This window comes from Phyllopteryx taeniolatus, chromosome 7, assembly GCF_024500385.1.
Source record: "Phyllopteryx taeniolatus isolate TA_2022b chromosome 7, UOR_Ptae_1.2, whole genome shotgun sequence".
NCBI classification, from domain to species: Eukaryota; Metazoa; Chordata; class Actinopteri; order Syngnathiformes; family Syngnathidae; genus Phyllopteryx; species Phyllopteryx taeniolatus.
The window spans coordinates 29,115,777-29,130,103 of NC_084508.1; the positions used below are offsets into that span (position 1 = coordinate 29,115,777).

The 14,327-nt window shown below is 41.8% G+C and overlaps 1 protein-coding gene across 2 annotated transcripts in view; it reads left to right on the top strand.

The window, feature by feature from the left end:
* Positions 1–7,183, top strand: part of uchl5 (ubiquitin carboxyl-terminal hydrolase L5) — a 30,569-nt gene extending 23,386 nt beyond the window's left edge. For both annotated transcript variants that reach the window (XM_061779558.1, XM_061779559.1), the window contains 3 exons: positions 6,336–6,449; positions 6,642–6,740; positions 6,865–7,183. In XM_061779558.1, the coding sequence (XP_061635542.1) occupies positions 6,336–6,449; positions 6,642–6,740; positions 6,865–6,909 (258 nt within the window). In that variant the 3' untranslated portion in view covers positions 6,910–7,183. The remainder of the gene's footprint in view (positions 1–6,335; positions 6,450–6,641; positions 6,741–6,864) is intronic.
* Positions 7,184–14,327: the final 7,144 nt, after the last annotated feature.

Consider the following 14,327-nt stretch of genomic DNA (forward strand, 5'->3'; position numbering starts at 1 on the left):
CGGAGGTAGAAGCACACAGGTGGATTACATCTTGTGCAGACGATGTAATCTGAAGGAGGTTACCAACTGTAAGGTAGTGGTAGGGGAGAGTGTGGCTAGACAGCATAGGATGGTGGTGTGTAAGATGACTGGTGGTGGGGAGGAAAATTAGGAAGACAAAGGCAGAGAAGAGAACCATTTGGTGGAAGCTGAGACAGGACGAGTGTTGTGCAGCTTTTCGGGAAGAGGTGATACAGGCTCTCGGTGGACGGGAAGAGCTTCCAGAAGACTGGACCACTGCAGCCAAGATGATCAGAGAAGCAGGCAGGAGAGTACTTGGTGTATCTTCTGGCAGGAAAGGAGAGAAGGAGACTTGGTGGTGGAACCTCACAGTACAGGAAATCATACAAGGAAAACGGTTAGCTAAGAAGAAGTGGGACACTGAGAGGACCGAGGAGAGGCGAAAGGAATACATTGAGATGTGACACAGGGCAAAGGTAGAAGTGGCAAAGGCAAAACAAGAGGCATATGATGACATGTATGGCAGGTTGGACACTAAAGAAGGAGAAAAGGATCTATACAGGCTGGCCAGACAGAGGGATAGAGATGGGAAGGATGTGCAACAGGTTAGGGTGATTAAGGATAGAGATGGAAATATGTTGACTGGTGCCAGCAGTGTGCTAGGTAGATGGAAAGAATACTTTGAGGAGTTGATGAATGAGGAAAATGATAGAGAAGGGAGAGTAGAAGAGGCAAGTGTGGTGGACCAGGAAGTGGCAATGATTAGTAAGGGGGAAGTTAGAAAGGCATTAAAGAGAATGAAAAATGGAAAGGCAGTTGGTCCTGATGACATTCCTGTGGAGGTATGGAAGCATCTAGGAGAGGTGGCTGTGGAGTTTTTGACCAGCTTGTTCAATAGAATTCTAGTGCGTGAGAAGATGCCTGAGGAATGGAGGAAAAGTGTACTGGTGCCCATTTTTAAGAACAAAGGTGATGTGCAGAGCTGTGGCAACTATAGAGGAATAAAGTTGATGAGCCACACAATGAAGTTATGGGAAAGAGTAGTGGAGGCTAGACTCAGGACAGAAGTGAGTATTTGCGAGCAACAGTATGGTTTCATGCCTAGAAAGAGTACCACAGATGCATTATTTGCCTTGAGGATGTTGATGGAAAAGTACAGAGAAGGTCAGAAGGAGCTACATTGTGTCTTTGTAGATCTAGAGAAAGCCTATGACAGAGTACCCAGAGAGGAACTGTGGTACTGCATGCGGAAGTCTGGAGTGGCAGAGAAGTATGTTAGAATAATACAGGACATGTACGAGGGCAGCAGAACAGCGGTGAGGTGTGCTGTCGGTGTGAGAGAAGAATTTAAGGTGGACGTGGGACTGCATCAGGGATCAGCCCTGAGCCCCTTCCTGTTTGCAGTGGTGATGGATAGGCTGACAGATGAGGTTAGACTGGAATCCCCGTGGACCATGGTGTTTGCAGATGACATTGTGATCTGCAGTGAAAGCAGGGAGCAGCTGGAGGAACAGTTAGAAAGATGGAGGCATGCACTGGAAAGAAGAGGAATGAAGATTAGCCGAAGTAAAACAGAATATATGTGCATGAATGAGAGGGGTGGTGAGGGAAGAATGATGCTACAGGGAGAAGAGATGGCAAGGGTAGAGGACTTTAAATACTTGGGGTCAACCGTCCAGAGCAATGGTGAGTGTGGTCAGGAAGTGAAGAAACGGGTCCAAGCAGGTTGGAACGGGTGGAGGAAGGTGTCAGGTGTGTTATGTGACAGAAGAGTCTCTGCTAGGATGAAGGGCAAAGTTTATAAAACAGTGGTGAGGCCAGCCATGATGTATGGATTAGAGACAGTGGCACTGAAGAGAAAACAGGAAGCAGAGCTGGAGGTGGCGGAAATGAAGATGTTGAGGTTCGCTCTCGGAGTGACCAGGTTGGATAAAATTAGAAATGAGCTCATCAGAGGGACAGCCAAGGTTCGATGTTTTGGAGACAAAGTTAGAGAGAGCAGACTTCAATGGTTTGGACACGTCCAGAGGAGAGAGAGTGAGTATATTGGTAGAAGGATGATGAGGATGGAGCTGCCAGGCAAGAGAGCTAGAGGAAGACCAAAGAGAAGGTTGATGGATGTCGTGAGACATGATGGCAGTTGGTGTTCGAGAGGAGGATGCAGGATGCTATATATATATACGTATATATACGTATATATATATGTATATATACGTATATATATATATGTGTATATATACGTGTATATATATATATATATATATATATATATATATATGTATATATACCTGTATATATATATATATACGTATATATATATATATAGTATAAAATAAAACCAATAAAAATTATTTCAGGCTGATACAAATGATTTGTTCTCATGTTTTTCCCCGGCTGGTTTATTGATATCTTTGATTGCTGCAGTCTTTAGGATCTCCATGTACTCGTTTTTGTGCTTCTTCTCCAGGTGATAGAAGAGGTTTGTTGCGTTGGCGTCAGGCAAGGAAACCTTCTCGTGGCACAGGTCGCGTATGACTGTTTTCTGCTCCACGTCGGACTAATAAAACCCATTTTGTAACCAAACCGAAGCTGTACACCCTCTTTTGGGTAAAAGTGCCTCTCGGTCTGCATGGGACCCTCCCTGTCTGTCCATTGTGACTGCAGGCATGATAGTTTCAGCCACGCGTATGTTATTAAACACAAACGTAAAGCAGCATCGTGTCGCGAAACCAGGCGAGCTGCCGCTAGACAAACCACAAAGACAATAAAGCAAAATAAAGTCAGAAGACGTAAACGTGGTGACATTACGTCTTTTGCAAAAATAGTTTCCCATTCTTGTTTGTCACTTGGATAAACAATGCATAATGACTAAAACAATAGTGTGGTTGTGATCATTTGACATAAATCCGGCCACAGAATTAAGGGCCAATTGATGTTCCATACGTGAGTTTTTGGTGTGCTGGACCTCTGGCTTACTGCAATGTTTTTCTTCCAAACAATGTGTAGTTTGAGATAAATATTTTCACTGCTACTCCGCCTGAGACTCCCTTTCTTCGGCACCAGAACATTGTGGAAATCTTTGCATGATGAATTGATAAATGATAGACGATGGAAGAGAAATGACGCGATAGACATTTTTCTATCTTCCCAACAATATATATCGCCCAGCATGACTTGACAGTATCCGAGCCTGAATTCTGTTGAAAGAACTGTTTTGAAGCTGCCTGGACCCACTCCCACCATTGTTGCCCTTCTAAGACCACACAGTGAGACGTAAATGTGAGATCATTTTCATCATGTCTGCTGGATAGCTTTGGAAAGCTTTACTACACTGATTTTCTGACACACACTGAAAGTCATACTATGGATTCAATCTGCTGTATGGGTTCACTCCCTCCTACCACTCTACAGAGGAACTTCATGTAACTGACTGCTTCCTCCTCAAATTCAACATAACTCTCTGCTGTCAAGTCTCCACATACAGTCCTGCTCACCATTACTGGCACCCATGAAGTTTAACTACTAAATGTGGAATATCTCCTGAAGAAAATTAATCAAGTGAAACCACATTTTTCTATAGAGAACTTGTTTGATACAAAAGAGCAAATGATAAACATTTTACGGACAGATGAAGCAAAAATAGAGCTTTTTGGCAATGCACACAAACGGTTTACAGATGGTGCAATGAAGCCTTTAAGGAACAGAACACCCTGTCAACATTCGAGCATGGTGGAGGATCCATAATGCTCTGGTGCTGCTTTGCCGCATCTGGTACTGGAAGCCTTGACTGTATCACAGGCATCATGAAATCTGAAAATTATCAAGAGATTTTAAAGCGAAATTTCTTACCCAGTGTAAGAAAACTTGGTTTAAGGCGAAGGTCATGGGTCCTCCAAGACAAAAACCCAAAGCACACATCCAAAAGCACACAGGAATGGTTGAAAAGGGGGAAAAAAAAAAGTTTTTTAAAATGGCCAGCAATGATTCCTAATCTCAATCCAATTGAAAATCTTTCGGGGAAAGGAACCGTGCAAATGCTCAAGAGCTTGAACAAATCTCAAAGTAAGAGTGAGAGAAAATGCCAACTGAGAAGTGCAAAAAGTTTATAGATGGATACAAGAAACGTTTGGAGGCTGTCATCGCTGCCAAAGGGTGTGCAACCAAATATTAACAAGGGGTGCCAATATTGCTGCACATGCTGTTTTCAGTTTTTTTTTTTCTTTTGAAATTACAAAACTAAGTTTGAAAAAAAAATTCTTTATTAAATTACCTTGGTTAGCACATCTGACTCACAGTTCTGAGCACCGGGGTTCAAATGCGGCTTCGTCTGTGTGGAGTTTGCGTGTTCTCCCCGTACCTGGGTGGGTTTTCTCCGGGTAATCTGGTTTCCTCCCACATCCCAAAAATATGCGTGATAATTGAAGACTCTAAATTGCCCATAGGTGTGAGTGTGAGTGGTTGTTTTTTCAAATGTGCCCTTCGATTGGCTGGCGACCAGTTTAGGGTGTACCCCGCCTCTCGCCCAGTTAGCTTGGAATAGGCTCCAGCATGCCTAGTGAGAATAAGCGGTACAGAAAATGGATGGATGGAAGGGTTACTTTGGACCTCCAATTAAAAGATCCTGATGATATAGTTTGGGTACATTTCCATTTATTTCTGAAGATATGTAGTTTATGCAAAAAAAAAAAAAAAAAGTGGTCCCAATAATGGTGAGTAGGACTGTACCATATAATTTTGGAAAATAAAGAATATCAAAATCAAAAGTTTGTTCCAAAATTGACTACCTTCATCTCTGACTAGCCCTCCAACCCTGACACATTGGTAGCACATTACAACGGATTATTTAGAGATTCTCAACTCTCTTGCCCATGTGAAAACATCCTCTTTCTCCTTCTCAACTGTCCTTTTTATACCCACTGAATTTGAAAGAAAACTCAAGGCCAACAACAATTGTGACTTTACAAAAATCTAGTCTTCCATTTCACAAAGAAGTGCACATAACACACAATCTTTTAAAGCACCTTTTGCTCTAACCAGATCAGTTTCCTTCTCTGGTCTTAATTTGTCAAAAGAATAAAAAAACAAAAACGCTGCTCTCTTTGCTTAGCAAAATTATCAACCTACCTAACTCTCCAAAGCACACCTGAGCAATGAATTTCAGCCGCGGGCCTACATGAGAAATCTGAACTGATGTAAGGCCAGACCAACAATAACTTTTTTCCCCCCTCTTAATAGCAATTTTCTTTAATTAAAAAAAAAAAAGTAGAGGTGCGAGTCTTATTAAGAAAATGAATCTAATTAATTTGAGGCTTTTTAATTAACAAATCTTAATTCATCACATTTTAATCGTATGACAATATTTGTCCAATAAGGAACATGGTTTGAATTAATTGGATTTTAGTGGATGACTGAATCAAATAATTGACACAGACGGTTATTGTTATCTCTGCAAAAAAATGCATTTTGTTGCATTTTAATACAAAACGGTAGAAAAACTAATAGAAAATATTCTTGGCCCAAATTAAACAGGCCAAAAGTTAAAGTGCCATTTGAGGACTTTTTTTTTTTTTAGTATTGCCTTTACATGGTTTCTGCATGGCAGTTGAAAAGTTGGATCACATGTGGAGAGTTGAAGTGCTTCGGTGGTATCAAAACTCCATTTTGCAAAATTTGCACAAAACCACGCATTACCAAGGCTTCCATCGAGTAGTTATTTTATTATTTTTTTTTTAAATGGATTTTGCCTCCCATCAGCCCTAGCAATGCTGTTTTATGTAATGCCTCCATTTTGGTAGCCGAGGTCACCACCCACATTGAGGGACGCAGGGTGGTCTACCTGCCCCACAAATGTCAATTTTACAACAGCATTCAACAAAAGTCTATACAACTCCCTGTTTTCTCCTAATCAAATATTTTAACATAATTATATGCATTTTTGATGATTCTGTTTAAAATGAATCCTGCATGTTTTTTATGGCCCATTAAAAAAAATAATGTCGGATACCATGAAACAACTACAGTAATACATATTGAAGAAGACAGTGAGGCAGGTTGTGGCAAGTTGCTCACGTTTATTGTGTAAAATAGTTGTTTAGCAGACTTTATTTGTTTACGCAATTCATACCACTGCCAAGTATCACTACTGGGTGTTCCCTGAATTGCCTTCTTTCTTCCATAACAAATCTCGTCTTCCACAGTCATTCTGACAATATGTGGAAAATGAAAGTTTGATGCCATCATTTGAATTGTACAGATTGGCCGAGATGAATAAACTGAAATCCCTTTATCTCATTCTGACACATAGAAACCTCTTCATGTGTTCCTTCTGTTTCCAGGATGAGCCAATGGACACAGACCAGAGCAGCACATTTCTGAGCTCCATTCAATCAGAGATTGCCAAGTACCACCTTCTTATCGAGGAAGAAAATCAGAAACTTAAAAGATACAAGGTTGGTGTCTCCTCAGCTGTTTCGTGGAAATGTAATGTTTTTTAATTCTTCTGTCACACCTGTCACACGCATTTTGTTTTAGCATGCAAGTGTGTGTACTCCATAAATTGGTTGGTTAATATCTGTTTTATGCTCTATCAATTGTATTTTTAGTCATACACTTCCTTTCCTTTGGTTCGTTTATTGTCACAGGTTGAAAACATTCGACGGAAGCACAACTATCTTCCATTCATTATGGAGCTACTGAAGACATTGGCCGAGCACCAGCAGTTAATAACTTTGGTGGAGAAGGTGACGTTCATCTTTTTGGGGGGAGAGTTTACCTGACTATTTTTGTGAATAAAACACTTGGCATAAAAATGTGGTTATTGCTACACTTCATGAATGACAATCATTTTGACTTCTTTTTCACCAGGCAAAGGAGAAACAAAGCACCAAAAAAGCCCAGGAGGCCAAGTAAACATCACACTTCAGAGGCCACACATGCGCAAGCCTCCAGTCATGATTTTGCCTGTGAGTGACATACAGATTCTGTACATCTGCCATATTTACGTCCATGGCCAAGGGTGACCTGCAGCACATCCTCACTGTGGTATTTGCGTGCATCCAGACTTCAGAAATGTGTTGTTGCAGGTGTAGCAGAGCGACTCGTCGTGTGTTCATCAGATTATGTGCATGATTGAAGGAAACATGCTGAAATTGTCTTATTTTCATAATAAAAATGTTTTCAAGCAGGCGTGTGTCTTTGTCAACAGTTCCCAATGAAATATTTTTTCTTTTTGTTTTTAAACACACGTGGGAAGTATCCAGCAATCCATCCATTTACCATAATGCTTATCCTCACTTGGGCCGCAGGTAGCGCTGAAGCTTATCCCAGTTTAATCTGGGCGGGGGTACATCTTGAACTGGTTGCCAGCCAATCACAGGGCACGTACGTATAAACAAACATCGATTCGCACTCACATTCACACCTATGGGCAAGTTAAGAGTTTCAATTAATGTACCATGCATGTTTTTGAACTGTGGGAGGAAACCGAAGCAGGCATGGGAGCACATGCAAACTCCACACTGGATTTGAACATGAGTGCTCAGGACAGTGAGGCAGATGTGCTAACCAGTCGTCGTCCCCTGCCTGCATCGGTGAAGTACTGTATACATTTGTGACAGTTAAACGTAATGGTACCTGACTACCACCCAATGGTGAACGAGAGGAATTACAATGAACAGAAATTTAATATTCCCAATTATTAACTTGGACTCATGTTGAATGCATCCATATGGCTTTTATCATTCATGAGTATGGCGATTTTAATAAAACATAATTGTCAATACCTAAGGTAAGTTTGACTACAAAAAAATTAATGTTCATGTATTTCATTTTTTTTCAAACTATCGAACGTAAATGTGACTAGTTGAAACGACAGACATCTACAATTTGATTTCACCTACAACCCCAATTCCAATGAAGTTGGGACGTTGTGTTAAATAAAAACAGAATACAATGATTTGCAAATCATGTTCAACCTATATTTAATTGAATACACTACAAAGACAAGATATTTAGCCCCGTCTCTCAGTGAAAATATGTGCCGCATTATGAAGGGTAAAATACGACAACGGAGACCCCGGACTGTTGAACAGCTGAAGCTGAACATCAAGCAAGAATGGGAAAGAATTCCACCTCCAAAGCTTCAACAATTAGTGTCCTCAGTTCCCAAACGTTTAATGAATGTTGTTAAAAGAAAAGGTGATGTAACACAGTGGTAAACATGACCCTGTCCCAGCTTTTTTGGAACGTGTTGCAGCCATAAAATTCTAAGTTAATGATTATTTGCTATAATCAATCAAGTTTATCAGTTTGAACATTAAATATCTTGTCTTTGTAGTGTATTCGATTAAATATCGGTTGAACATGATTTGCAAATCATTGTATTCTGTTTTTATTTGTTTAACAGAACGTCCCAACTTCATTGGAATTGGAGGTTGTATTTAAAACTCGATTTGAGAAGGGGCATGTAGAGATCTTGAATTTAGGTTATTTAAATATATCTTGAACTGAATTTATGACAAGTCAGAATCAAATTGTAGATATCTCAAACTACAGATTTCTGCAACATACTGAGTCTACCTATTAAATGGTAAGGCTTGCTCTTAGTTAATTTAGATGTTAAGAAGGCTTGCCATACAAAGTTGAATTGTCGTTTCGACCAGTCACAAATACGTGACAGATATCTTGAATGTTTTTTTTGTTTGTTTGTTTTTGTTGTTTTCTCAAAATGGAATTACGACACGTTCAAAAGATGTTCTCATCAATGTTAATTCCAGATAGTCCAACCCCATACACAAGACATGTGTAGTGACGTTGTTGTACTGTAGATATCTAAAAATACGTGAGGTAACTGGACCGTGGTACCGCTGCAAGTAACTGCAATATTTTGGCGAAGATTTCCTGGAACAGGCAGGCTTTAATACCGGTGTGGTGAGGCTGATTGGAGACACGTGCTGAAAACAGAGAGAGGGGGGGAGCGAGAGGACGCAAAGGGGACTCCAGGATCCAGTAATGGAACTGCAGGGCAGTATATGACATATTTGTGACACATCCAGTGTAGTTGTTTTATGTTAAGAGGGTTTACGCAAGAATAGCTATTTTCCGTGCCCCTTTTAATTGGTATTGTACTTGACTTGCGGTATGCAATACGACCTGATGACACTCGTTTACGGGTTGCTGTAATACTTGAACATTGTGCACATGTTTGGAGTTTGTGACAAGGCAGTAGACTGTGGTGATCCTATTTTTGGCTCCAGTGTTGACTTAACCACACTCACACACACACACTCCCTTGAATGCACTGGCCGGTCTTCACGATCCCTCATGGCAAGAAATGAAACCCTGCAGGTTTTACTACAGTACAAACCCTGCAAAAGATCACGAGCTGGGTTTCAATGTCTGGTCTGACGTCAAACCACACTGAAACCAAACAAAGTATTTATTGTGACTGTTTCACGTGTTCTACGGGACTTCACCAAAAGCTGCAATTATTATTCTTTGCACTTGTAGTGTGAAATGAATAGGGCATCCGGAAAGCATTCACATTGGTGCCTCACTTTTTACACATTTTATGTTACAGCCTTATTCCAAAGTGGATGAAATTAACCATGCTGTGGGGATGTTTTTCTGTGGCAGGACTGGAAGACTAGAGTTGGGATTGAGGGGACAATTAATCATTGTAGCAATATACACAGACTACCCAGCTGAAAACTCGCTCCAGGGTGCTCTTGCCCTCACAAATTGGGTGAGGGTTCACAGCCAAAATTAAAGAACCGGTTTCACCACAACTCTGTCAATGTTCTTCACCCACTCAGAGCACAGACCTAAACCCAATTGAACATATTTAGAACGATCTGAAAATGGCTTTGCGCTAATGCCCCCCATCCAACCTGATGGAGCTTGAGAGGTGCTGTAAAGAGGAAAACTGCCCATGGACAGATAAGCATAACATTCAAAAAGACTTTAGGCTGTAATTGCTGCCAAAGTTGCAAAGTAATACCTACCTAATAGTGAATAACTATGTGTATATTCTATATAATTCTTTGTTGTTGTTTTCATTATTTATACATTTGCAAAACATAAAATCTGTATGTTTTGACGTCATGGTGTGAAGAAATTTAAGAAAATAAATTGGCAAATTTGGCAAGTACGGTGTTTGATAACAAAATGTGGAACAAATATAGCGCTACTGGATGAACTAACTATGCATTCTGGAAGCACTGTCTTCTTCTTTTCCTTTCGGCTTGTCCCTTTAGGCGTCGCCACAGCGCGTCATCCTTTTCCATGTAAGCCAACTCCTGCATCCTCCTCTCGAACACCAACTGCCCTCATGTCTTCCCTCAAGACATCCATCAAACTTCTCTTTGGTCTTCCTCTAGCTGTCTTGCCTGGGAGCTACTACTACTATACTCACCCTCTTGCTTCTGGACGTGTCCAAACCATCGAAGTCTGCTCTCTCTAACTTTGTCTCCAAAACATCGAACCTTGGCTGTCCCCCTGATGAGCTCATTTCTAATTTTATCCAACCTGGTCACTCCTAGAGCGAACCTCAACATCTTCATTTCCGCCACCTCCAGCTCTGCTTCCTGTTGTCTCTTCAGTGCCACTGTCTCTAATCCGTACATCATGGCTGGCCTCACCACTGTTTTATAAACTTTGCCCTTCATCCGAGCAGAGACTCTTCTGTCACATAACACACCTGACACCTTCCTCCACCCATTCCAACCTGCTTGGACTCGTTTCTTCATTTCCTGACCACGCTCACCATTGCTCTGGACGGTTGACCCCAAGTATTTAAAGTCCTCCACCCTTGCTATCTATTCTCCCTGTAGCCTCACTCTTCCCCCGCCACCCCTCTCATTCATGCACATATATTCTGTTTTACTTCAGATAATCTTCATTCCTCTGATTTCCAGTGCATGCCTCCAACTTTCTAACTGTTCCTCCACCTGCTCCCTGCTTTCACTGCAGATCACAATGTCATCTGCAAACATCATGGTCCACAGGGATTCCAGTCTAACCTCATCTGTCAGCCTATCCATCACCACTGCAAACAGGAAGGGGCTCAGGGCTGATCCCTGATGCAGTCCCACCTCCACCTTAAATTCGTCTGTCATACCTACAGCACACCTCACCACTGTCCTGCTGCTCATATGTGTATTGTATTATTCCAACATAGTTCTCTGCCACTCCAGACTTCTGCATGCAGTACCACAGTTCCTCTCTGGGTACGCTGTCATAGGCTATCTCTAGATCTACAAAGAGACAATGTAGCTCCTTCTGACCTTCTATGTACTTTTCCATCAACATCCGTAAGGCAAATAATGCATCTGTGGTAGTCTTTCTAGGCATTAAACCATACTGTTGCTCGTAAATACTCACTTCTGTCCTGAGTCTAGCCTCCAACTTCATTGTGTGGCTCATCAACTGTATTCCTCTATAGTTCCCACAGCTCTGCACATCACCCTTGTTCTTAAAAATGGGCACCAGCACACTTTTCCTCCATTTCTCAGGCATCTTCTCACGTGCTAGAATTCTATTGAACAAGCTAGTCAAAAACTCCAAAGCCACCTCTCCTAGATGCTTCCATACCTCCACAGGAATGTCATCAGGACCAACTGCCTTTCCATTTTTCATTCTCTTTAATGCGTTTCTAACTTCCCCCTTACTAATCATTGCCACTTCCTGGTCCACCACACTTGCCTCTTCGACTCTCCCTTCTCTCTCATTTTCCTCATTCATCAACTCCTCGAATTATTCTTTCCATCTATCTAGCACACTACTGGCACCAGTTAACATATTTCCATCTCTATCCTTAATCACCCTAACCTGCTGCTCATCCTTCCCATCTCTATCCCTCTGTCTGGCCAAACTGTATATATCCTTTTCTCCTTCTTTAGTGTCCAAACTGGCATACATGTCATCATATGCCTCTTGTTTGGCCTTTGCCACCTCTACCTTTGCCCTATGTCGCATCTCAATGTATTCCTTTCGCCTCTCCTCAGTTGTCTCAGTGTCCCACTTCTTCTTAGCTAACCTCTTTCCTTGTATGATTTCCTGTACTGTGAGGTTCCACCACCAAGTCTCCTTCTATCCTTTCCTGCCAGAATATACACCAAGTACTCTCCTGCCTAACTCTCTGATCACCTTGGCTGCAGTGGTCCAGTGTTCTGGAAGCTCCTCCTGTCCACCGAGAGCCTGTCTCACCTCTTCCCGAAAAGCTGCACAACACTAGTCCTGTCTCAGCTTCCACCACATGGTTCTCTGCTCTGCCTTTGTCTTCCTAATCTTCCTCCCCAACACCAGAGTCATCTTTCACACCACCATCCTATGCTGTGTAGCCACACTCTCCCCTACCACTACCTTACAGTCAGTAACCTCCTCCAGATTACATCGTCTGCACAAGATGTAATCCACCTACGTGCTACTACCTCCGCTCTTGTAGGTCACCCTATGTTCCTGCCTCTTCTGGAAAAAAGTGTTGACTACAGGCATTTGCATCCTTGTTGCAAAGTCTACTACCATCTGTCCCTCCAAGTTCCTTTCCTGGATGCCATACTTACCCATCACTTCTTCATCACTCCTATTTCTTTCACCAAAATGTCCATTACAATCTGCACCAATCACAACTCTTTCTCTGTCTGGGATGCTCAAAACTACTTTGTCTAGCTCCTTCCAGAATTTCTCTTTCACCTCTAGGTCACATCCTACCTGTGGGGCATAGCCACTCATCATATTATACATAACACCCTCAATTTCAAGTTTCAGCCTCATCACTCGATCTGATACTCTTTTCACCTCCAAGACAACTCTTCTTTTAAAATAACCCCGACTCCATTTCTCTTCCCATCTACACCATGGTAAAATAATTTAAACCCTGCCCCTAAACTTCTAGCCTTACTGCCTTTCCACCTGGTCTCCTGGACACACAATATATCAACCTTTCTCCTAATCATCATGTCAACCAACTCCCGAGATTTTCCTGTCATAATCCCAACATTCAAAGTCCCCACATTCAGTTCTAGGCTCTGTGCTCTCCTCTTCTCTTTCTGCCAAAGAACCGCTTTCCATCTTCTTCTCTTTTCGACTTCGACCCACAGTAGCTGAATTTCCACCGACGCCCTGCAGGTTGACAGCTTTAGGCGTCATCCTTTTCCATGTAAGCCAACTCCTGCATCCTCCTCTCGAACACCAACTGCCCTCATCTCTTCCCTCAAGACAGCCATCAAACTTCTCTTTGGTCTTCCTCTAGCTCTCTTGCCTGGGAGCTACTACTACTATACTCACCCTCTTGCTTCTGGACGTGTCCAAACCATTAACACGGGCCACCACCGATCCGGTATGGAATTCTTTGGATGAACGCTCATATTTGTTTGGCAAAGTTTTAAGCCAGATGCCCTTTCTGACGCAACGCTCTGCATTTATCCGGGCTTGCGACCGGCCTACATTTTGCACTGGCTTGTGCCGCCCATAGGGCTGCATTCATTTTGGAAGTACTGTACCTACTATAAATAGCCGAAGATGGAGTATGCTATATATGTAAAGCGTGTAGACTATCAAGGCAATTAAAAGCTAGACAATACCACTGGTATAAACATCCAGCTTTAACTATAATTCCTATAATTCTCCTCGACAAGAACACACATGGAGAGCCCTGACTTCTGTTTTATTCATCTATCCATCCATCCATTTTCTATTCCACTTCTCTTCATTAGGGTTGCTCTTGTGTTGGCTTCTATCCCAGCTGACTTCGGGCAAGAGGCACACCATCGACTGGTCCCCAGTCAATCGCAGGGCACATATAGACAAATAACCAGTCACACTCACATTCAAGGACAATTTTCAGTCTTCAACTAACTTAACATACATTTTTCTGGAGTGTGGGAGAAAACCCACGCAAGCATGTGGAGAACATGCAAATTCCACACAGTAAGACCGCAGCCTGGGTTTGACCCTACCACCTCTGAACTGTGAAGCAGATGTGCTAACCAGTCATTCACTGTGCCGTCCCTTTTATATTCAAATATGATTAAATTACTTGGCTGTGAATGCAGTTTTTAAAATGTATTTATTTAAACCATGCTACTACTCTCACGACTGAGGTCGGTAAAAAAAGGCCCACTAATTTTAGGATCGTAATAACAGAAAATCACAATAAATCCATTGAAAAGCTTACATCTCACTGTTATATATATATATATATATATATCTTCATGGAAATATTTGATGTGAGTGCATTGAAGTCAAGCAAAATTGCAAACCCCGGTTTCTAATTGATGTTTAATTCCTCAGCCTCAAGATGTCGAACATTTATTCCTGCCGAGGTGATT